The 23005-nt window shown below is 59.4% G+C and overlaps 1 protein-coding gene across 4 annotated transcripts in view; it reads left to right on the top strand.

The window, feature by feature from the left end:
- Nucleotides 1-2064: 2064 nt before the first annotated feature.
- AHNAK2 (AHNAK nucleoprotein 2) overlaps nt 2065-23005 on the top strand; it is a 40421-nt gene continuing 19480 nt past the window's right edge. For 2 of the 4 annotated variants that reach the window (XM_070514454.1, XM_070514455.1), the window contains exons 1-6: nt 2065-2134; nt 20391-20449; nt 20560-20658; nt 21314-21415; nt 22289-22439; nt 22765-22949. In XM_070514454.1, the coding sequence (XP_070370555.1) occupies nt 2080-2134; nt 20391-20449; nt 20560-20658; nt 21314-21415; nt 22289-22439; nt 22765-22949 (651 nt within the window). In that variant the 5' untranslated portion in view covers nt 2065-2079. Of the gene's footprint in view, nt 2135-9806; nt 9954-20390; nt 20450-20559; nt 20659-21313; nt 21416-22288; nt 22440-22764; nt 22950-23005 lie in introns of those variants that run through there. The other 2 variants (XM_070514458.1, XM_070514457.1) reach the window with 2 other exon arrangements.

Below are 23005 nucleotides of genomic sequence, written 5' to 3'. Positions count from 1 at the left end.
GGACACAAAGCTGGGTCTGTGCCCCAAGGTTCCTGATTGTGCAAGACTACCCCTTGTTCCCAGGCCCCCACAGTCAGACTCACACACCCACAGGACAGGCAGGCTGAGACCCCCAGTGGACCCAGGCAGACGCTGGGCACACCCAGGGACACAGAGAACGCTTCCTCCCTGTGCCCACGAATGACTGGCTCCTGGACGGACAGAGCGGGGTGGGTCCTCAGGGAGAGAGGCGAGCACAGGGTCTCCGGCCCCTGGGCAATGCTGCCCAGCCCAAAAGAAGACATGAGGGCAGGAGGCCTGAGACCATGCCCCAGGGTCCCCACCTGAAGGACAGGGCTGTGCCCATTGTGCCATGGGCTCCAGGGGCGGGAGGCTGCCAGGGCCTCTTCCCGGCAGTGATGTGCGTGTCTGTCTGACCTGCTACTGGAAGGCTGCCCGGCTGCAGCCCGGCTAACGGGAACTGCCGAGCATGAGTCATCCCACTGGGCAGGCTCACCTGGGCCTGCCGGCTGTGTGCATCCCCAAGCCAGCCCGGGAGTGGTGTGCGCATGTGTGGGTCTCTGTCCTATTGTGCATATTTGGGCATGTCGGCCTGAGAGGTTGCACGTGTATGAGTGTGTGTGCCTGTCTCTGAGTGCATGGGGACATGTAGAAGTAGATCTGTGTCTGTGTGTTGGCGGGTGTGTCTATCTGTGTCGGGTGTGTGTCTATGTGTGTCTCTGTGTCAAGTCTGTGTGGTGCTCCTGTTGCAGTCTGGCCTCTTTCCACCCCAGGAAAAGGGGTGTGTGTGTGTGTGTGTTTGTGTCCATTCGTCAGTTGCAGCACCACCAGCCCATCCCAGGCAGCATCCGGGAACGGCCCTCCTTGGTGGTGGCCATGCTTTCCAGGGTCTGTCCTGGCCCAGGCTCCCCACGCCGAGGCCCAGCAGGAGTCATACGCCCCAAGGTGCCCTTCCTCACATCCACACAAGGCTGGGCCTCAGCTACCTCCCTACTAACAGGGAAACAGAATCCTCCTGGACCTGCCCTCTCCCTGCCCACTCCCCTAGACATGCCTCCCTCTGCACAACACCCAAGCTAGAGTCCAGGGTGGCCCCCACCCATCCCCACTCCAATCTCTCTGGGTCCCCTCTGCCAGCTTCCAGAGCATCTCAGATCCTCGGGCTCCCTCCTCACCTCGCCCCCCTGGTCCAGCCCCTGCCCTCTCGCAGGCCTCCTGACTTCCAGCAGTGCCCCTCCAGGGACCCCCCCACCCCCGAGCCTCCTGGGTGGTCTTTGCTCAGCTCCCAGGCCCAGACTTGCTGCCCTCTGCCCCCAGCCCCACTGGGCCGAGCTCACAGCCCCGAGCACCAGTGCTGGCTCTCTCATTCCCATCCTCTGCACACACAACAGTCTGTTGCCTCTGTGCAGAACACTTCTCAAACTCCTGAGGTCCTGGCCTTCCAGGACCGTGCCCCCGCCCCCACCGCCGCACCGTGCTACCCCGCAGGGCACACATCCAGGGCAGGGCCCGTCGGGTCAGGTCACAAGCCTCTCTCTCTCTGAGCTCCTGCCCCTACGGCCCCCTCAGGGTGCCCCGTACCCCAGCTTGTGTCAAAAACGTCCGTCTCCGGACTGGGAGGTAAGACCGGCGCGCGGGTCGAGTCGAATCCGGGCGCTTCGATGGGGCGCCTGGAGACTCCTCCCTGGCGGGGGTCCGAAGCTTACTCTCTGGCGGGGACAGGCCGGCAGGGGGCGCGGGGCGGGGCTGGGCTACGCGGGCGGGGCGGGCCCGGGGGGGCGTGGTGCGAGGGGCGGGGCCTGGCGGGCGGCAGCCAATGGGCTGAATGAGGCCGGCGGCGCCGCCCGCCCCCGCTCCGCAGTGGCCGGGCCGGCTGGGCGGGCCGGGGCGGGGTCCGGGCGACAGCAGGGTCGCGGGGTGCGGGCTCTGTCCGCAGTCCGAGGCCGGCCGCCAGCCGCAGCGCCGGCCGCGGAGGCAGAGCGCGGCGCCCGCCCGCCCCCGGGCCGCCCGCGCGCCGGAGCCGAGACCCGCGACTGGACGCGACGGGCCGCCGCCGGCCCACACCGCCCGGCCGCCGCGATGTGCGACTGCTTCCACGTGGTGCTGCCCACCTGGCCCGGAGCCCCCGGCAGCGGTGCGCCTCCTCCCTGCCTGCAGCCCGCTCCCCTCGGGGCGGGTGGGCTCCGCATGGGGGCGCAGTGCGGGCCCGGCTGCGGCGCCGGCCGGGGTGGGGGCGCCTCGGGGACCGCCCCGCGGTCTCGCGCACGTTTCTGCGCCTCGGGGGCTGCTGGGGTCTCTGCCTCCCTTCTCCTGCGCCTCACCTTTCACCTGTCCCTGTCCCTCGGCCTGCACCCCTCTCTCCGTCTCTGCTGCTCACTCTGTCGCTCCTGACTCTGCCTCTGTCACTCACTGTCCCTGTCTGTCTCTCCCTCTCTGTCGCTATCCCTCTGCTGTAACCCTCTGGGATGCTGTCCCTGGAGACGGCCGCTTGGGGAGGGCCCCGCTTGTGAGTGGGGCATGAGGGCTGTGGGTCACCAGGTGGTGGGACCTGCCATCTGGCCTGCCCTCTGACCTGTTTTGGGGGAGAGCAGACTGGCTTGACCAAGAGTTAGGGCTATTGGCCTTGGCCCACAACTGCCAGGCTGGGTTGGTCTCGGTCCACCATGTGGCTATGGTGTGGCTGGGTCACTGGCTAGGTGGTGGCTGTGGCAGGGCTAGACCTGGGGTCTGGAGCTTGGCAAGGGGCCTAAATGGGGTCAGATCTCAGGCCACAGCATCCCCCGGGCTAGGCAAGGGAAGGTTGGTGTTGCCCATGGGGCGGTACCCCTCCCTCTGCACCTCTGGCCATGGAATGGGCATCAGGTGCTCTCTGTCTGTCTGTCATCTGTCTGTCCCTGCACTGGGCCTGGTTCCAGGGTCTGGTTGTCCCAGCATCTTGGAGGGCAGGGTGGGGCGGGGCACGGGCAGTCCATCCAGCTCTCGGTCAGTAATGCGGCAGCCTGGCCACACCCAGGACACCTGGCCAGCTGCCGGCGAGGGGGGCTGGGGCTGTGCTGCATTGGCACAGGCGGGACCCCACTCCTTGGGGAAAATGGAGATTGATGATGATGACGAGGCTGCTGATGCAGAGGGGGAGGGGTGCCCCTCAGCCTGGGCTCACCCTTCCAGCTGCAGCAAGAGTCCCCATGGCCCCTCCTGTTGTCCATTTGTCTGGTGAGCACCGAGCTGACCTCCTCTTTGGTCCTCCCTCACCCAGATGGGAGCCCAAGATGCCCCAATTTTCCCTGGACAGATGGTGGGAGAATGATGGCCGCCATGGGTCGGTGGGCCCCCAGCCCCCTCCCTCGACTGTGGTGGCCCTGGCCCACATCACTGAGGACCCTCCACATCACACGGAGAGGAGAGGGGGCTCGAAGGACATGGGTCCCTTGTTCTGCCTCCAGCTTCCCACACTGGGCTCTTCCTTGCACACAGGCCGGCCAGAGACTCCCATGCTGCAGGATCGAGGGGCCATCTCAGGCCCCTTCCTGCCCCGCAGAGGCCTGTGCTGGGTGCCTCTCTTCAGCTGAGCTCCTGATTCTCTGCTTTGATTTGGTAGTTCCCTGGCTTCCTCCTGTCCAGCCCACAAAACCATTTGCTCTTAGGGAACGAGGTCAGTGGCTCTCATGGGGCATTGATAGGAGACCTGCTGGACCAGAGCCCCTTGGGGTTCTGTCCAACATGCATGTTCCCAGGCCCTCCCCACCCTCCACGGGAGGCCAGGGAACATGCATTCCTGATAAGGCCTCCTGGCGATTTGGTCCAGGCCTTTTCTGGCCACAATTCCCTCCTAGCAGGCCAGAGATGGGCAGGCCCTCCCTCACCCTGGTCTTTCGTCCCAGTCCAATCCTGCCCTCCTAGGCCAGCCATGCCAGGTCCTCTGAAGACCCCTCCCAGAACCTGTCTGCACCCCTGCCCTGGTCCCAGGGGAGAGGGAGCCATCTCTTGACCAGCCTGCGTGCAGAGGCTGCCCCCTGGTGGCTGCGCCGGGAACATCCCCACACAGGGATCCCCCCAGCCTCGCTGCACCTGGCCAGTCCCAGCAGGCCCCAACCCACCACCACTCCCAGCTCCCACCTTCTGGGTGACCTCTCCCTATTCCAGCAGGTCCGCCTGGGTGCACTGCCCCCATGCAGGGCACCAACCACTTCACCTAGTGATGGGACCCAGCCTTTCCTATCCTTCCCAAGGCAGAGCTGGGTCCTGGGCAGCTAGACGGACAGGGAGCCCCTACCCCCTACCTGGGTACCTGCCCTGCACCTGCAATCCCCTAGTTTGGCCTGAGGCCCCCCACTCCCACCCTGAGAAGCCCCCACTAGGCCCAGGGAGGCCCCAGGTGCAGTGATGCACCATGAGGCGGGGATCTGGGTGGTCTCTCCTTAGCAGGGGGCCGGGACAGCATTGGAGCCTTCCCCAGGAGCAGTGCAATTGGTGCGTGCATCTTCTGAACCGGGCTGGGGACCTCTGCACGGCCCTGGGCTCAGGGCCACCAGGAGCGGTGGGATGCATCTCGAATCTGTGAACAGGAATGACCATAGCTGCCCACGGCCAAGGCTGAGCAGAGAGGTAGAGCTGTGTAGGCAGGGAGGCCAAGTGCCAGCCCCAGCGAGCTGGTCTCTGTGCTGTCCAGACTGGTGGCTTTCCCTGGATTGTGTACACTGGTGGAGGATTGTGTCCCCATTTTGCAGGCAGAGACACTGAGTCTCAGAGCAGTGAGGCGGAGCCCTGAAGCAACATGGAGCCTCTCTGGCCTCCACAGGGCCGGAGTGGCCATGCCACATGCTTTGTGTGGCGGTCTGACAGGCTCTGGGTCTGCCCTGCTCCACCAGGTGGGGGGCCCACAGGCAAGAGGGCTCTCATGAGCCATTCTCCAGCCTGAAAGTGCCCATGGCAGGGCGGGCACTGAGGAGGAGGCAGTGGAGGTCCCCCTGGGCTGGGTACTGACCTTCCTGACACTTGAAGGAGGCGGAGTCTCAAAGCCATCTCTGGTGATGGCCTATGTGTGCCTGACCGCACCCCCGTTCTCTTCCTGGTGGGGAAACTGAAGCTGGACAGCTTGCTCCTGCCCCAAGGCCTCAGGAAAGGGGGCGGGGCGGGGTCCAGGAGTGGATAGGAGGGTCCAGTGCCCCAAAGCCCCCTGACTCCCCCGTGCACTGGAAGCCACGTGTGCCCACCCCACCTGGGCCTCATGGTGCTGGACCTGCAGCAGGAATGCCCCCGAGGCCTTCTCTCCTCTGCCAAGCTCTTCTGTCCTGGGCCTGGCTAGGAGCTGCCTCTTTCAGGAAGGCCCCTGGATTGCTGGGCCCACCCCTCGCTCTCCTTCAGCTTTCGACCCTCTCGGTACCCTTTCTCCCGTGCCTGCGCTTTGCTGAAGGTCTCTGTGTTTCAGGTGCAGCCTGCGGCTGGCTTGCCTGGGGGTGGGGAAGTGGAGCCAGGAAGGAGAACCATAGACAGGTCCCTGCCACTCACTCCAGGGGTGAAAAGCTGGGATCTCCCAGCTTGGTCCTCTGCCAGGGGAGGGGGAGGGGCAAGAGAAGGCAGACTATAAGCTCAAGGCTAATGTCTGGGGGGTGCCTGCCCCCCACTGGGACTTGGGAGGTCACACTTCAGGCAGCAGGGATTCACTGCTGTCCACCCAGCAAAGGTGAGTCAGGCACGGCTCCTGCCATCAGTACAGCCTCGGGCGCACAGAGGAGTCAGCGAGGGCTTCCTGGAGGAAGGGCCACCTGATGGGGAGAGCAGGGAGTACAGAGGCCTGGAAAGAGCATTGGCGGGGGCGCAGGGTGAAGGTGGGAGTTCAGGGTGGAGAGGGGCAGGGGCCAGGCTGCTAGGAGGCAGAGCTGTGTTCTGAGGGCACTGGGGAGTCCCAAAGGGTTTCAGGGCAGTCCCCATGGGAAGGGGTGAGGCCAGGTTGGGAGGAAGGGGAAGTGGAGGAAGCTGAGGACTGAGTGGGGGAGGTGGGTGGGGCGAGGCCACAAGGCTAGGTGTGGACAGGGAGCCTGAGCTGGAAACACAGTGAGAACCAGCTGTGCTTGCCTGACCTCCCCCTGTCCCACTCGAAGGGCAGCTGCCCCTTGGGGGGGAGGGTCGGGTCACACGGTGAGCCTTCAGGGGCATCCCACCTGCCCCTGCCTCTACTTCCAGGTTTCCTTTTGTTTTTCTTTTTTTGGAAGCCACAGGTGGCTGGGAGCCAAATGTCTGCCTGCTGGGATAAATATTTAATAGTCAGAAGCACTTTCTAAAATGGAAAAATGGAGCTGGGCACAGAAGCCCGAGGGGCTGGGGCGGGGCCGGAGGTGGTGTCCCCCCTGCGCCCACACCCTCACCCGCTGGCCAATCGGTTCCTGCCCTGCAGGGAGCCAGAGGAGGCCATGCTGACCTCAGTGTGTGCATGTGAGAGTGGGGGCGGTGTTGGCCCTCCCTTTGCAGAGAGCTTTTTGGGAGGCACTGGGGCAGGCACATCACGCAGAGAGGTGATGACGGAAGTGTAGGCAGAGCTGCTGGCTCCCCGCCGCTCGGCCGTTTGAGGCAGGACCCCTGGGAAGGGTCCTCAAGGTGCACTCCTGCCTGGACACAGCGCCGGATGTGGGTGTCCATTGCCGAGAGCACTGCCGAGGCTCAGAAAGGAGTGGGCTGGAGACAGGACGCCTGGGGTCCTCATCTGGGCCCTGCTTCCTTGTCGGAGCAGTGGGGTTGCTGGGCTTGCTCAGGCCCACTGTCTGCTGGAGGGGCTGCCCAGGCAATGGCAGCTGGCCCCATTTGGCCAGGTCAAGGCCCCTTTGTTTGGGGCTTGAGCCCCCAGCTGGCCGCCTGCCCAGGTGGGGGTTAGACTGTGGGCTACATGCATCCAGTTCTGGGCACTCTGCCCCCTCCTGCATGTCCCCTGACCCCGGCAATGGCCTTGTTTTCCAAGATCTGCCTGCCTTGCTGGACGGGGAAGAGGATAGCCTCCCACGGGCGCCTGGCTGCGGGACCCCTCGAGGGTGGTTCCCTTCCCAGCAGGCCCTGCTTCTGGGTGGCACCAGCACCCGAGGGCTCCTCCGTGACACATCCCCTGAGAATGCCAGGCTCCGCCCCAGCCTCCTCCCCAGCTGATTCACTATCAGCTGCCTTAGCCCTGCCTGGCCCCTGCCTGCAGCTGAGTTCCATTGGTGACTCTAGAGGGGCCGGGGGTCTAGACAGCTTTGAGTGACAAACGCCCATGCAGCTGGCATCGGTGGGCACATGCTGGTCAGCCTGGATCTTAGGACCCATGATGTGGCAGCTCAGCAGATGCCCTGCCCACTGCCACTTCAGCTGGCCCAGCACCTTCCTGCCCACCGAGCCTGGCCACATGGAGCCAGGGTCCGGCAGGTGGGGTCCCTGGGAACTGAGGTGGGTGGGCAGGGCCTTGCCCAGAGCCCTTGCCTGCTGGGGAGCCAGGGACGCCCCTGGCAGGACTGCATGCCAGCGCAGGGGAGGTAAAGGTGGCTCCTGGCTCTTGCCCCTACAAGGTCACAGTGGGCCTGACCCGGAGCCCTGTGCTTCCAGCCTGACTCCTTCCCTGCCCGTCCAGTGCTCCCGGCCGGCCTGCGTCTGCACTGTCCTGCCAGCATGCACCCCGAAAGCCTGGGAGCCACATGTGCACAGCACAAGGCTGCTGGCGCTGGCTGCCTGCGGGGAGAGTCCAGGGTGGGAGCTGGGAGGGCGCTCGGGACAGAGCAAGCAGAGGTGCCCACACTGGGAGTCTGATGAGGGCCTGTCGTCAGGAGAGCAGAGCCTAGGGTGTTGGGGCGGGTGCAGCCAGAAGAGAGGCCCCATCCCGCAGGCTGCAGGGCAGCTGCAGGGCTGGAGGGGCGCCTCCCCTGGCTGCGAGAGGTGGGGTCCTGACCAGGCTATGGCGATGGTCCAGGGCCGGGCGGCAGCAGGGCAGCCAGGGGAGGTGGTGGGATTCAGGAGGATGGGGGCGTGCCTCGACTGGTTTGGGGCACCCAGGCTCAGGAGAGAAGGAGCGGAGTGGGCCCCTCTGTGCCAGCACCCTGCTCCCTTCCAGCTAGCTCAGCCTCTGGGCGGGTGCTGAGTCAGCCAGCTGCCCTGCCCCCAGGGCGTGATGGTCTGGTGGGTGTCAGGGAGTAAACAGAGCTCCCAGGTGAGAACTGTCTGGGCCGTGGGGGCGGGTGGGATCTCTGCCAGCAGGCCTGGCCAGCTTTCCTGTCTCACTGTAAATAGAGTCGTTTGTGACCCGCTAGGTTTGTAGGGAAGGGGAAGCTGGCAGAGGCCTGGGTGCCATCCCTCCTCCCAGGACTGGGGGTCTGCCCAGAACCTCTCACCCTGTTTGCGCCCCAGTGCCCCAGGCTGGCCGGGACCTTCTCCCTACCTGGGAGCCCTCTGAGCAGCCAGGGCTCTTCCCTTGCTGTCTTAGGCCACTCCTGGCTTCTCGTGTCCGGGTTGGGAACCCGGCTCCCCACTGGCTCCTTTCCGTGCCTGCTGCCCTCAGCTGCCCCAGGAGCCCCCAGCTCTGCAGCTGCCTTGCTGACCGTGGCCTGGTGTGGCGGGCGGGGGTGTGGGTGCAGGCCATCCCATCACTGCCCTCCTTGGGGCTGGGCCTGACCCTTCACTGCCCTTGAACCCTAGGCTGGGCCCCTCAGCCGTGACGGGCCTGCTCTGACTGCTTGTGGGGCGCAGGTGCCCGCAGATAGTGCCCCCTCCCCCCACGGAGCATGCCCCCATGGGGCCACAGGGCACTGCTTGTGGGTGTGCAAGGCGGGACAGCCCTGGGATCCAGCAGGAGACCTGCAGCTGGCAGAGCCGGGGCAGTCCTGCTGGGGCCTGCAGGGCCTCTGGAGCCCACAGGGGCTTAGAGAAAGGGTCCAAATCCTCCTAGCCCCTCCGCGCTTGGGGGGCTGAGGGTCCCGGGGGATGGCAGGGTGAAGTGACAGGAGGTGGCAGGCCAGGCAGTCAGAAGTCTGGGGAGCGGCTGGCTTGAGGTCTTCGGACCTGGGGACTCCTCAGCCCCCACTTACACCCAAGTGAGTGGGACAGGGTTAAAAAGGCTGGTTCCGGGGCCCCACCACGCCCAGCTCATCAATGCTCTGGAGCATTGAGGGGTGGGGGCTGCTGAGTCTAGGCTGAGAGGGCGGGAAGGGGGCCAGGGTCAGGCTGCCCTCGAGGGGCATGGGCAGGTGGGCAGTGGCAGAGGCCACGTTCCCCAAGGTTACTGGCCCAGGTCATGGGTGGGCTCTGTTGCCCCTGCTCTGGCCTTTGTGGCCTCGGCTGTGGAAGGAGCCGGCTGTGCCCTGGGCAGGGTTCTCAGAAGAGCCTGGGGGCTTTGTCACCAAGGTGCCAGGTGGAGCAGGCATCTGTGCCCATCTCGGGTCCCTCCTGGAAGGGCTCCGTCGGTCCCTTGGGCTATCCTTCCACTTGCCTGCACCCTGTACCCCAGCCCCGCCAGTTCCAAGCCTCTGCCTGGGCACCTCCTGGGAAACTGAGGCGCAGGGCCTGTGCTAGCCTGCCAGAGGGTCCTGTCTGACATTGGAGTCTGTCCACCTGTCTGTCCACACAGCAGGACTGGACTGGACCGGACTGGATTGGGCAGGGCGGGTGGTAGTGACTCAGACATCCCTGTGCTGGGCGGGCGTTTCCTCCCTCAGTCAGCTGCTCGGGCTGGGTTGGGGGGGGCTCTCTGGGGGAGGGGTGGGGTCCCCAGCTTCTTGAAGCTGAGGGGGAGGGGCCTGGCCCAGCCAGGGGCCTGTAAAGGGGCCATCCACTCCCTCTGGTGGGGCCAGGGGAGCTTGGCAGCTCTGGGCCTGCCTGAGAAGGAGGCCTGAGGGCGGGCAGCAAGGGAGGGGCTGTGGAGGGGCGGGACCAGCGGGCAGCGAGGGAGCCGCCAGCCTGGGATCTTCACTTCTGGGCAAGTTGGGAGGACGTCGGCCTCGGTAAGCGGCTGCTGCGCTGTCTTCTGTCCTCCCCCTTGCCCCCCTGCCCCCAGCCCCCTTCCTGGTCCAGCCCTGGGGTGCCTGCCTGGCTCACCACCCAGCGGGCCTGTGGGGTCCGGGTGTGGGGCTCAGGGGCAGGGGGCAGAGCTGGGCTGGGCCTCTCCCTGACCCCCTGCCCTGCCCTGCCCCACTCCAGCTGATGTAGGAGGGGCAGGCGGGCCAAGTCATTGTGGCCAAGGGTAGACAGTCCCAGGACAGGCAGATCACCAAGGTTGACCATGTGGCCTGCAGGGGGTCCTCAGATGCTGGCTCTGTCCTTGTTTGGTGCACCGGGGTCCCTGGCGGGGTGTGGGAGGGAGGGTCAGGCAAGCCCAGGCCTGTTTACGTGCAGGTGCCAGGCGGGTGTAGGGGCTCTGTCACAGGGTCACACTGTGCCGGGGGTCTGGGTGCTGGCCTTTGAGCCCAGAGAGAGAAATAGGTTCGGGCCCACTTGCCCCTCTGGGGTGGACAGGAGCATGGGGCCGCTCCTTTCTGCTGCTGGGGCCCTTGCAGTTGGTGGGCTGGTGTGCCTGCTCTGGGCCTCAGTTTCTCCAGATGCAGAAGGAAATGCGCTGCGCCCACTTGCTGCCCCTCCCAGTGCCCCCACCCCTAGTGCCCGCAGACTGGGCGGGACTCGCCCCTTTCCAGGAGATCGGCCCTGCTCCTTCCCTCCTCTCCCCATCTACTCTCTGCACTAGCATTCATTATGTACCTACTGTGTGCCAGGCTCTGAGTGCTTGGTGAGCAAAGTGTTCCAGGGGCCAGGGACCGGCAGGGGCCAGAAGCGATGGCAGGGTGGCCAGGCTCAGTCCTTGAGCTGGTGGAGGAAGCTGCATGTGAACAGTGCAGAGGGTGGGGGAGAGCCTGGTCTTGGAGTGCTGCTCGCTGCTCGGAAGGTCTGGGGTCCAGGTAGCAGCCTGAGGGCTGGGGCGCTGCAGATGCTGAAGGACCAAGCTTGGAGAGGCTCCAAGGCCAGGCTGACCGATGGGTGGCACCAGGGAGCTACGGAGGGGTGTGGCGGGAGAGGGTGATGTGTAAGCCTTGTGGTTTCAGCTGGGGCTGCAGTGGGCTTGGCTGTGGGGTGGGTGTGGGTTCCTCGCCCCCTGGTGTAGGGGGACTGAGGCTAGTTCCCTGGCCCTCCTGGAGCCTTCGAGGCAGAAGCAGGAGCCCAGGCCCGCCTCCCCAGGCAGCAGTTATCTCGAGGAACATCAGGAGGGATGGGCAGGCCTCGCTGCCTGCGGGTGTTGCTTGGGAAAGTCTGAAGGTCTCATGACAGTCAGCCGAGCCATTTTCTCGTGAGCTTCCAGGATGGGGTGAGGCCCCAGCATCTGTGTGGGCCCGGGGGCACTGGGCTGCAGGCCGGAGGGCAGCGTCCCTGAGGGGCAAGCCGGCCTCGGGGGGTCCCACTCCCACAGCTCCCTGGGCCCACAGGGGTCCTCTCCTGGGACTGTGCACTGGTGCTCTAGGGAGGGTCCCAGGCCCAGACGCACACGTCCACATGTACCCTTGCACGTGAGCACAAAGACCCGATGAGCAAACACCCTTGGCCACATGTGCCTGCACACACACACTCGCACGCACACCCAGGATGGACCTCTTAGGTCACCATCTGGGGCCCCCTTTGTGGCCCTTTTCCCTGCCAGTCTCAGGGTTCCCCAGTCCCACCATTGCCCTGGTAGCATGCAAACGCACCCCTCATACCTGGCCCCACCTGGAGGCTGGCGCTGGGCCCCAGGGGCAGCCAGTTTGGATGCAAATTTGGGTTTTATTTAAGCAAAATTGCCCCACCCATGGGTGGCCCTACTCTGGGCCTCCAACAGCTCCCACTTGGCCAGGAGCAGGTGAGGAGGACCCAACTTGGTCTGGAGCCCTGTGGGCAAGGTGAGTCGAGAAGTCCGCCTGGGCAAATGCCCCCTTCCTGCATCCCCCTCCCCTCGGTCCCCCAGCCAACGTGGCGTCCGTGGCTCTGCACCCTCCCCAGACATACTTACTGGAGGCCCCACTCCAGAATATTCCAATGCTTGGGAGTGAAGCTTTTCTGCTGACCGTGGGCCCGACCCCACTCACCCGATGTCCCCATGGAGTGTTTAAGTCCTGACCCAGAGTCCCTCCCCTGGGGACCCGTCTGCAGGGCAGGAGTGGGATGTTCCCATGGAGTTTGAGGTGGAGGACCGGTTAGGGTTAGGAGCTGGGTGGATGTGCAGCCCAGCCAGGGTGCCGGCCCACGGCAGGGCCCCCGAGCTGCGAGGAGGGGGAAGGGCATCTGGGGAGGCACCAGGTGCCAGCAGCCACACGTGCTGGGCCTGGCTCAGCGTGTCACCTCCACGTTCTCCTACATGAAGCAGGGCTCTGGTGACTTTATTATTATTAGTCATTATTCAAGGTGACTGCCGGGCTGCCCTGTCGGCAGAGCCTGTCTGTGGGGCCACTGTGGGGGGGCCGGGGCTGGGTTAAGCAGGCTGATGGGACACCTCCCCTGCACTCAGCTGAGGTGAGGGCCCCTCAGGACCTGGGGCCTGGGAGGATGAAGCTCTGGGGGTACTGCAGTGCCTTCTCTTCCCTCCCCAGGGGCGCAGGTCCAAGGCTGGCTGGGTAGCTGGAGCCTTGCCCCGTGGCAGGCAGCATTTCCTCCTTCCTGTCTGTGTGTCCCTGGGCCAGGCTCTGGCCAACCTCAGGTTCTGCCTTAAGGTTCTGTGCAGAGGGACCCATAGCTTAAAACCATAGCCTGGCAACCTCCCAGAGGGGTGGCCTTGGGCTGGGCCTGCTGCCTCCCCTGAGCCCTGTCCTCCATGCCTGTGGCGGGCACAGGGCTCAGTGCCACGAGGGGTGGTTGAGAGGGTGGGACAGGGCTGTGTGGGCCCAGCCGGCAGGACAAGGCTCGTGGGCCAGCTGGAGCAGGGCTGGCTGAGGCGCCCCACCCCTTGGGTTCCCAGCGCAGGGTGTGCCCCATCACCGCCACGGCTGTAAGCACCTTTCCTCAGTCCCTCCCTTGACGCCCACGGGGCTCCCCTGGAGCAGGTTTGGGGGTGTAGCCCTTGACGCCCACGGGGCTCCCCTGGAAAAGATTTGGGGGTGCAGCCCTTGAGGCCCACAGGACTCCCTTGGAGCAGGTTTGGGGGTGCAGCCCTTGAGGTCCACGGGACTCCCCTGGAACAGGTTTGGGGGTGCAGCCCTTGACGCCCACAGGACTCCCCTTGAGCAGGTTTGGGGGTGTAGCCCTTGACGCCCACAGGACTCCCCTGGAGCAGTTTTGGGGGTGCAGTCCTTGAGGCCCACGGGACTCCCCTGGAGCAGGTTTGGGGGTGCAGCCCTTGACGCCCACGGGACTCTCCTGGAGCAGGTTTGGGGGTGCAGCCCTTGACGCCCACAGGACTCCCTGGAGCAGGTTTGGGGGTGCAGCCCTTGACGCCCGTCGGACTCCCTTGGAGCAGGTTTGGGGGTGCAGCCCTTGACGCCCACAGGACTCCCCTGGAGCAGGTTTGGGGGTGCAGCTTCTCAGGGCTGACTACCGGGCCTTCCACGGCAGTCGGCCCCCCCAGCACTGGGCGCCCAGCCCCAAGCCCCACCGCTGGCCAGTCCGCACTCCCGGGCCTGGCTCCCCTTCCCCAGAAGCCTCGGTCCAGGGCCCTTCCCGGTCTGCGCCACCGCCGCCCCCAGGGACCGGCCTGCCCGCCAGAGGGGGCGGTCCGTCCTTGTTTTGTTGTCTGACTCAGCGGCGGCGACTGCAGGAGGAGAGGGCGGCAGGGTTTCTGGGTGGAACCGGGAGCTCCGCAGCCCCCCATGCCCTCTGCAGGGGCTGCCCGAGCCCCCGCCCGCCGGCCGGCAGGGACCCTCCGACGCCCCTGAAGCGGCCCGGGTGGGGCGGGCCGGGGAGTCACCCCCAGCAGACTGGACCCGTGGACGGTTGGGGGCGGGGACACTGCCACGTTTGGACCCAGCCCCCGCCGTGCCCCTTCTCCACCTCCTGCTGGCTGAGCCACCTCGGGCAAGTGGCTTCGCCTCTCCCGGCCTCAGTTTTCTCATTGTTTACCCACAGCGCATTCACTTTGGGGATCAGAGGTGAGGGTCTGGGCACAACTGGAAGGGAAACTGAGGCCGGAGAGAATGGAGTCAGCTGCCACTGCCATTGGCTACCGCGCAGGGGAGCAGGTTCATGGGGAGCAGGCTCTGGTCCCTGCCACGCCCTCTGACAAAACCCCGAGGCGGAGTCAGCGCCTCTCGGCCGCCCTCCCCCGCCCCGCCCCCTCCTCGCCTCCTCCTCTTCGACCCCTCCTCCCCTCATCCCCCTTCCGCACTGCGGCGCGTCAGCTTGTTCTGGGTGGGCAGAAGGGCCCTCGGGCATCCGTGGGGAAATCAAGGCTCATTGAGGGGTGAAGCTTGCTCAGGGTCACACAGCAAATTGGCCAGAACGCAGCAGCCAAACGGCACACCCGCTCCGTGGGGACGGGACGCGCCCAGTCGCGGTCAGGCAGGGTGCCCATCCGGTGGGCCAGGGGCTCGTTCCCTCCCCGCTCCTGGCTCTACTGGCTGGGGTTGGGGGAACCTTGCAGGGCGGGAGTGGGCCCTCGTGTCCCCTCGTCACCAGCAATGCGGTCACACCAGGGAGGCCGGTCCTGAGCTGCTGAGAGATGGGTGCTGTTCTTTTGAATATTTCGTACAGTTGGGGGTGGGGGGTTGGGTCTGTTTGCGGGCAGGGTTTAAATAAGGCATTTGAGTGTTAAATAGTTCCGGAACTGTTCGGATGGTCTGTTTTCTCCCCGTGCCTGTTGGCAGGGTGTTTCTCTAGGAATATGTCCAATTTGTGTAAATTTTCAGATTTGTTGGCATAAAGTTTATAATTTCCTCATTTCAGTTTTATGTAGAATTTTAAAAAATTTTCATTAAAAAGGGTACACGTCCTAAGTGTGTCGCTTGATGCGTTTTCCCCAAGTGGACACACTGTGCAGCCAGTACCTGTGTTGAGAAGGAGACCCTTAGGACCACCAGAGGCCCTGCCCCACACCTCTGCGCTCCTGCAGTGCTGCTGACCCCAGCAGGGCCGTACAGAGTCGAGCTGCGTGTGTGGAGTTCTATCTGAGCACCGTGCACATCCAGCTGTATCTCCACGTTGTATGTGAGACTCACCCACATCCCACAGAAGTAGTCCGCTCCTTTGCAGTGCAGTGTAATATTCCATTGGACAGATACCCACTTTTCTTTTTCATTCTGCTGTTGCTGGACATTTGAGTCCTTGCGATTTCTGGTTTTACGATAGTGCTGGCATGCACGTTTTTGTACCTGTCTTTTGGGGACCATATGCCTGCGTTTCTGTTGGGCATACACTCGCATGTGGAGCTGCAGGGCGGGATGTGTTAGACTAGGAGACACTGCCAGGCTGTTTTCCAAAGTGGCTGTGTCGGTCCATCCATCCCACTGCCTACGACATGGGGCAGTTCCAGGTACCCCCTGTGCTCCACACTGTTTTGTGTGGTTGGCCTGGTTCATTTCAGCCATTCTCCTGGGAGTGCAGTGTGTCTCCTTGTTGTCCTGATGGGTGCGGACACTGAGCACCTGTCCACAGGTTGATTGACCAGTTGGCTGTCTTCTTTTGTGAATTGCATTTCCAGTGTTTGTTTGCCCGTTTTTCTGTTGGGTTGTCTGTCTTCTTTCGGTTTCCGAGAATTCTTTGCATAGTCTGGGTGGGAGCCCTTTGTTTGGTAAACATATTGCAAATCTCTTTGCCCAGTCCCCTCCTTGACGTTTCACTCCCTCAGTAGTACGTTTTGATGAACAGAAGCTCTTCATTTTAGCGCAGACAGATTTATCAGTTGTTTCCTTTGGGGCTAGAGCTTTCCCTGTCCTGGTTAAGAATTGTTTCCCTACCCCCAAGGTCATTTCTGTTTATCTGCTGGATGCCTTATTGTTAAACCTTTAACTTTGGATCTGCAATCCCGTGAAATTGATACTTTCTTGTGGCTGGCCTAGAGGTTGAGATTAGTGTTTTTCTGTGTGGATATCTGATGGACCCAGCACCTGTTATTGAACAGATCATCCATTTCCCACAGCTCTATGTCTGTATGAGTCCGGTTCTGGGCTCTTTGTGGCATTGGTTTTAATTCGCATTTTCCTGATGACTAAGGATGTTGACCATCTTCTTGTGCCTACTGGTCCATCTTCTTTCGTGAAGTGTCTGTCCAAATCTTTTACCCATTTTTGATTGAATTTTTTGTCTTTTAGTATTAATTTGTAGGAATTCTTCTGGATGTAAGTCCTTTGTCAGACACATGTGTTTCCTTTTCATTTCCTTAAGAATGTCTTTCAAGACCAGAAGTATTTAATTAATTAATTAATTTTTTAATTTCGGTGACATTGGTTTATAACGTTATATAAATTTCAGGTGTGCATCATTATATGTCAATTTCTGCATAGATTACATCATGTTCCCCACCCAAAGACTAATTGCCATCCATCACCACACACATGTGCCTAATCACCCCTTTTGCCCTCGTCCCTTCCCCCTTGCCCTCTGGTAACCCCCAATCCAATCTCTGTATGTGACTGAGAAGTATTTAATTATGATGAAATGTAATTTGTCACATTTCTTTTATGACTCACTCCTTTTGTATCCTGCTTAAGAAAACTGTCTCCCCCAAGGTGACAGAGAATTTCTCCTGTGTTTTCTCCTAGAATTTTTATAGTTTTAGGTTTTGCATTTAGCTCTGCGATTCATTTTGAGTTGATTGTTATGTGAAGTAAGGGTTCAGGTTTTTGTGGGGTTTTCCCCAATAAATATTCAGTTCTCCCAGCGCCATTGTTAAAAAGACTGTTAATTTTCTATTGAAATAACTTGGCTGCTTTGTCAAAAATCAGTTGACGTACAAAGTATGTGACTGTTCTGGACTTTCTCTTCTGTTCCATTGATCTTTATGCTTATACCACACTGCCTTGATTCCAGTGGGGGTCAGGGAAAATTCCTGGTATGATTTAAATTATTTTAAATGTATTGAGACTTTGTGTTTTTGTGAAGAAGGTTAGCCTTGAGCTAACGTCTCTTGCCAATCTTCCTCTTTTTGCTTGAGGAGGATTGTCGAAGAGCTAACATCTGTGCCAGTCCTCCTCTGTTTTATGTGGGATGCCGCCACAGCGTGGCTTGACGAGTGGTGCTGGGTCCGCACCTGGGATCCGAACCTGTGAACCCTGGACCACCGAAGTGGAGCATGTGAACCTAACCATTATGCCACCTGGCCGGCCCCATATTGAGACATTTTTAATGAGCCAGCATGTAGTCTGTCTTGGTGACTGTCCCACGTGCACTTAAAAGGGATGTGTATTCGGCTGTTGTCAGTGGGGTGATGTCTAGGTATTGATCTGGGCTTCCCGGTTCTATTTCGTAAGGCTGTCACTACTGAGAGGAGTGCAAACTCCTCACTGTAATTGTGGGTTTGTCTATTTTTCCCTGAAGTTTCACCAGTTTTCACTTCAGTGTTTTTAACCTCTGTTATTAGGTGTAGACAGACTCAGGTTTATTATACTTTTTGGTGAATTACCCCCTTTATCCTTATGAAATGTTGTGATTAGTTTTTGCATGGTATATATTTTTCTTTCCTGTCACTTTTGACCCATCTATATCACCATATTTATAGTCCACTTCTCGTAGATAGCATATAGTTAGGTCTTGCTTTTTTATCTCATCTGATAATCTTTACCTTTTGATTGGCATTTTAAGTCTCTTCATATTTTTTTGTTTTTGAGGAAGATCAGCCCTGAGCTAACATCTGCCGCCAATCCTCCTCTTTTTGCTGAGGAAGACTGGCCCTGAGCTAACATCCCTGTCCATCTTCCTCTACTTTATGTGTGGGACACCTACCACAGCATGGCGTGCCAAGCAGTGCCATGTCCGCACCCGGGATCTGAACCGGCGAACCCTGGGGCACTGAAGCAGAGCGTGCGCACTTAACCACTGGGCCAGCGGCCCGGCTTCTAAGTTTCTTCATATTTAATGTAATTGTCGATATGGTTTGTTTTAATCCTCCCACCCTGTTGATTGCTTTCCATTTTCTCCCATCCGTTCTTTGCTCCTCTTTCCTTACCTTGTTTTAGCATTAATTTAATATATTTACACATATGTGATTATTCAATAACATACATAATACACATGCATTGTATATACTTATTTTATGCTACATACACATCATATCTATTTATATATACACAATATATGCACTTGTACATACTTATATATAATGTATTGGTTTTAGTATCCCATTTTCTTTCCACATTGGCTTATTAGCTATGCATTTTTTTAATGGTTGCTCTATGATTTATACTATTTATAGCTTACTCGTCACAGTACCCTTCAAACAGCATTGTTCTCCCTCACGGATAATGTAAGCGCTTTACAGCAGTAACTGCCATTACCCCCACCCCGTCCTTCATGTAGCTGTCACGTGCCTTACTTCTGTATGTTAGTTCTGCATTTTCTTATTTTTGTTTTATGAAGTTAATTATGTTTTCCAGCTCTATTGAGAGATATATAATTTACGTATCAGAAAGCCCACTCGTTGTAAGGGTTCAGTTCATTTGTTTTTAGTCGCTTTATAGAGTTGGGAAGCCATCACCACAGTCCAGTTCTAGAACATTTCTATCACCTCCAAATTCTCTTGAGCCTGTTTATAGTCAGTGCCTGCTCCCACTCCTAGCGCTAGGCAGCATTTGCTTAATTCTGGTAAACTATAGAAATTTTGATCCAACGTATCTCCTTTTTCCTCTCCATCCTTTTTGCTATTGTCACATATATATTACATCTATATATGTTATGATCTCAACAATATGGCATTAGAATTATTGCCCTGTATGAGGAGTTGACAGACTATGGGCTGTGTGCTAAACGCAGCCTGTTGCTTGTTTTGTGCATAAAGTTTGGTTGGAACGCAGTTTTGCTCATTCGTTTATGGGTTGTCTGCAGCTGCTTCTGTGCTCCACGCGTCAGGGCTTGGATGGCCTGCAAAGCCTAAAATAGCTACTGTCTGGCCTTTTGCAAGAAAAGTTTGCCAACGCTACTTTATACAATCTTGTGTCTTTTAAAGAAGTTAGGAGATGGAATGAGGAAAAAGATTTATTTATAGAGTCTTTTCTAGTTGCCCACATTTTTACCATTTTCTCCATTCTTCATTTCCTTCTGTGGATTTGAGTTGGTATCTGGTGTTGGTTCCTTTAGAATTTCTTATGAGGCAGATCTGCTTCTCCCAGTGACTTCTCCCAGACTTTGTTCATTTGAAATGTCTTTATTTTGCAGAATCGTTTGCTAGACATGAAATTCTTGGGTGACAATGTTTTTCTTTCAGCAATTTGAGTATGTTGCTCCACTTTCCTCCAGCTTCCCTGGTGTCAGATGTAGATTATGTGGTTGAGCTCTTATATGGGATGGGTCATCTTTCTCTCTCTGCTTCCAGGATGTTCTCTTTCTCTTACACGTTTGGATGGTGATGTGTCTGGGTCTGGATCTCTTTGTGTTTTCCTCTTGGAGTTTGTTGAGCTTCTTGGATCTGTAGGTTGTTTTCAGCCATTATTTCTTCAAATATTTTTCTGCCTCTCCCCTCCTTTCCTTCTGAACTTTTACTGCACATATATTGGTATTCTCATAGTTGTCCCACAGATCTCTGAGAGTCTGTTCATTTTTTCTTCAATCTTTATTTCCTCTGTTCTGCAAATTGGTTAATTTCTCTTAATCTACAAGTTTTTCAGTTCTTTCTTCTGGCACCTGAGGTCTGCTGTTGAACCCCTCTAGTGAATTTTTAAGTCTGGAATTTTCACTTGGCTTTTTTATAATTTCTGTTTCTTTATGACATTCTGTCTTCATTGAGCCATTGTCATCATATTTTCCATTAATTCTTTAAAGGTTTCCTTTGGTGTTTTTTAACAGATTTATAGCAGTTGCTTTGAAGCTGGTGCCAAATCCAACATCCGTGGACGTTCAGACACAATCTCCATGACTGCCGTGCTTCTCCATGTGGGTTATACTTTCCTGTTTCTTTGCAGGTTGTGTGACTTTTTGTTGAAGGCTGGACATTCTAGGTTACACACTGGAGCAACTCTGGAGTCTTGTTCCCCTCGGGGTGGTGGTTATTGTTTGGTTTGTGTGTGTATTTACTAACTTTGTTGGTCTAAAGCTGTGAAGTCTGTCTACTTTGTCTGAGCTCCCCCCATCCTGGCTCACTGCCATCTGACCCGATGTCACAACCTCCCTGGCCCGGTGGGTGTGGGTCTTCCCCCACCCCTGTGTGGGCACTCAGACCTGGTGTCCAGGACATGGCTCCACCACCTCCATGGTATACGTCTGCTCCTGGGCCCTGACCCCCAGTGCCTCTGTCTGATCTCCCCACCTGCCTGGTTCCACTGACTCAGCCTCTCTCTCCGCAGTGTCTGACCGGCAGCTGCAGCCCGGGGAGCCAGACGCAGAGACTGAGGAAGACCACTCTGTAAGTGAGGCGGGGGGAGAACCCATGTCCCCCTCATAGCCCTGCCCCCATGCTTTTGGGGTCTGAGCAGAGCCCGAGTGGCTGAGGGTAACCTGAGTCTCTCCTGCCAGGTGACTGAAGGGCCTGTGGACGAGAACATTCGGCCCCGACCACAGGGGTCCTCACCTGTCTATGAATGTGCGACTGAGGGTGCCGGCTTTGGACTCCCGGTAAGCCTGCTGGACAGAGACGCACGGGCTGAGGGAAGGCCCAGATGTGGGGCCACAGGTGGCCCTGTCTCCTCCTGCATCACCCTGTGTGGGCGACTCACTCGTGGATCTGAGCAGCCGTGCCACGCTGCCCTGCTGCCCACTGGGTCACAGCTGTGCCCACTTGGCTGTCTTCTCTGACTCCTGCACCCTCGCCCCGGGACCTCTCCCTGCAGTTGGATAAGACATGATCGGGATGGGGCATGGGTGTGTGTGACCTCGTGCTTCTGTGTGCCGCGGGGCACAGGCTGTGTGTGCACACATGCTGTCTCTGGAGAGGAGACACAGACAGGGTCCCTGCAGCCACCTCTGGAGACGAGGAGGAGAGGAGGGCCTTGGAACAGACATGTTTACTAACAGACTCGTTCTTATCCTGCTTGTATTTCTTTCTACCGTGCTCCACACAAAACCCCCATTACTGTGGGGTTTACCCTGGGTATGGCCCTGTCAGGAAGCACTGAGGCCGGGAGTCACCATCTCCCTGGAGGGCCCCAGCTCCCTCTGCACACAGCTATGGTCTGGGGGTTCTGGGCCCTTTGAACTGGGGTCTCCCAGCATCCCCAAGTCCCTCTTGCTCCCTGGGCTGCTGGGTAACCTCCAATGTCTGTGGCTGCAGGAGGACACGCCGAGCAGGCAAGTCTCCTCGGGGAGGAGGAGATCCTGGTGGAAGCGGGATTCAGGGGACTCACGGACGTTTTCTAGGATGAGTCGCCCGGAGGTGGGTACAGTGGGAGATGAGGGTCAGGGAGGTAGGCTCCTTCCTAAGGGTTCCAGCCAGGGAGGCAGGGGAAGCACCAGAAGGAGGGGAGCAAGGAGGCCTGCCGTGAGCCCCTGTGCCCATCCTCCCGTCAGGCCTGGGTCCCGGCTGGTCCAGGCTTTCCCCAAGACCCCTCTACTCCTGTGATGAAGAGCCCAGCCTCCAGGCCAGGTGGACCTGGGTGCACAAACCTCAGTGTTCCCAGCTGTACAATGGGTGAGGCTGCTGCCTGCTGCGTACACGGGTGCCGGAAGGTGCTAGAAGCTGTGGGCACCCAGTGTGGTGGGGTAAGGCAGCCTGTTCTGTCATGGGTGGCCCCAGCCATTCTAATGCTCTGCCAGCTCCCGACGCCCCTGTCGTGTCCGAGGTCACCAGCCAGGCTGTTTGCTGTGCTTTCCTTGGCATTTATGACCTCCTTGGTTTCAGCGCCACCTGCCTTGTATGTGATCAGTGCTTGGAGCGAGTGTGAAGAACAAACAGGGAGCCGACGGGGGGACACTTTGGCCCCTGTGCACAGAAGCCTCTCCTCTCTGCCCTCTGAGTCTTGCAGGGCTGGATGGCAGCTGAGAACAGGCTGCTCCTGAGTCCTGGCAGGTGGAGGCGGGGACAAGAGGAGGTCGCTTCCACCTGAGGCTTCCTGCAGCTGGCTTCATTTAAAGCTTGGAGACAGCCACCTGGGCCCAGCTGGCTGGGGGCCACTACCCTTGCCCTGTGTCACTCGGATGCTGAGCAAGACTCTGGGGTCCTCATCCTCAGGGGAGGTATACCCCAGCACTGATGCCCATGGTGGGACAGGCGCATGCTCACCGCAGCCCTCATGTGCTTCTGCTCCAGTCCATGCAGGAGGCAACAGAGGTGACACTGAAGACCGAAGTGGAGGTTGGAGCCAGTGGCTATAGTGTCACTGGCGGCGGGGACCAGGGGATCTTTGTCAAGCAAGTGCTAAAGGATTCTTCAGCTGCCAAGCTCTTCAACCTGAGAGAAGGTGCCATGACCGTCCCATCCCTGGGGTTCCCCATGGTCCCCATCAGGATGGGAGGGACCTGGAGGGGGATGGGGGCCACATCTGGAGCTCAGGATGACCCCCTGAGACTGCTCAGCTGTGTCCAGGCTGGGGCCACCCGCCGTGCTGTGTTTTCTCACCTGTGAAAGAGCGTGGACTCCTTCGTACCTGGGGCTCGTTGGAGGGCAGGGGCTGGGCAGCCTGGGTGGTGTCCCCTTCTCCTTCCTGTGCCCCTGCAGACCCCTCGCTCACCATGATGGTGAGACCAGGGGAACTGAGGCCTCAGGCAACCCTTGTCTTTGTCTAGGCGACCAGCTGCTCAGCACAACCATATTCTTTGACGACATTAAATACGAAGATGCTCTCAAAATCCTTCAGTACTCAGAGCCGTACAAGGTTCAGTTCAAGATCAGGCGGAAGCTTCCTGCCAGAGAGGATGAGGCGTGGGCGTCCAGCAGTGCGCAGCGTGGCCCGCAGGGCAGCGAGAAGCAGGTCAGGCAGCCATGGGCAGCGAGCCTGGGCCCCAGCAGGCCTCCCCAGCCCTGGGC

The sequence above is a fragment of the Equus asinus genome, chromosome 7 (genome assembly GCF_041296235.1).
Source record: "Equus asinus isolate D_3611 breed Donkey chromosome 7, EquAss-T2T_v2, whole genome shotgun sequence".
NCBI lineage: Eukaryota > Metazoa > Chordata > Mammalia > Perissodactyla > Equidae > Equus > Equus asinus.
The sequence above is the reverse complement of the archived record's forward strand: the minus strand, read 5'-3'. Positions and strand labels throughout refer to the sequence as shown.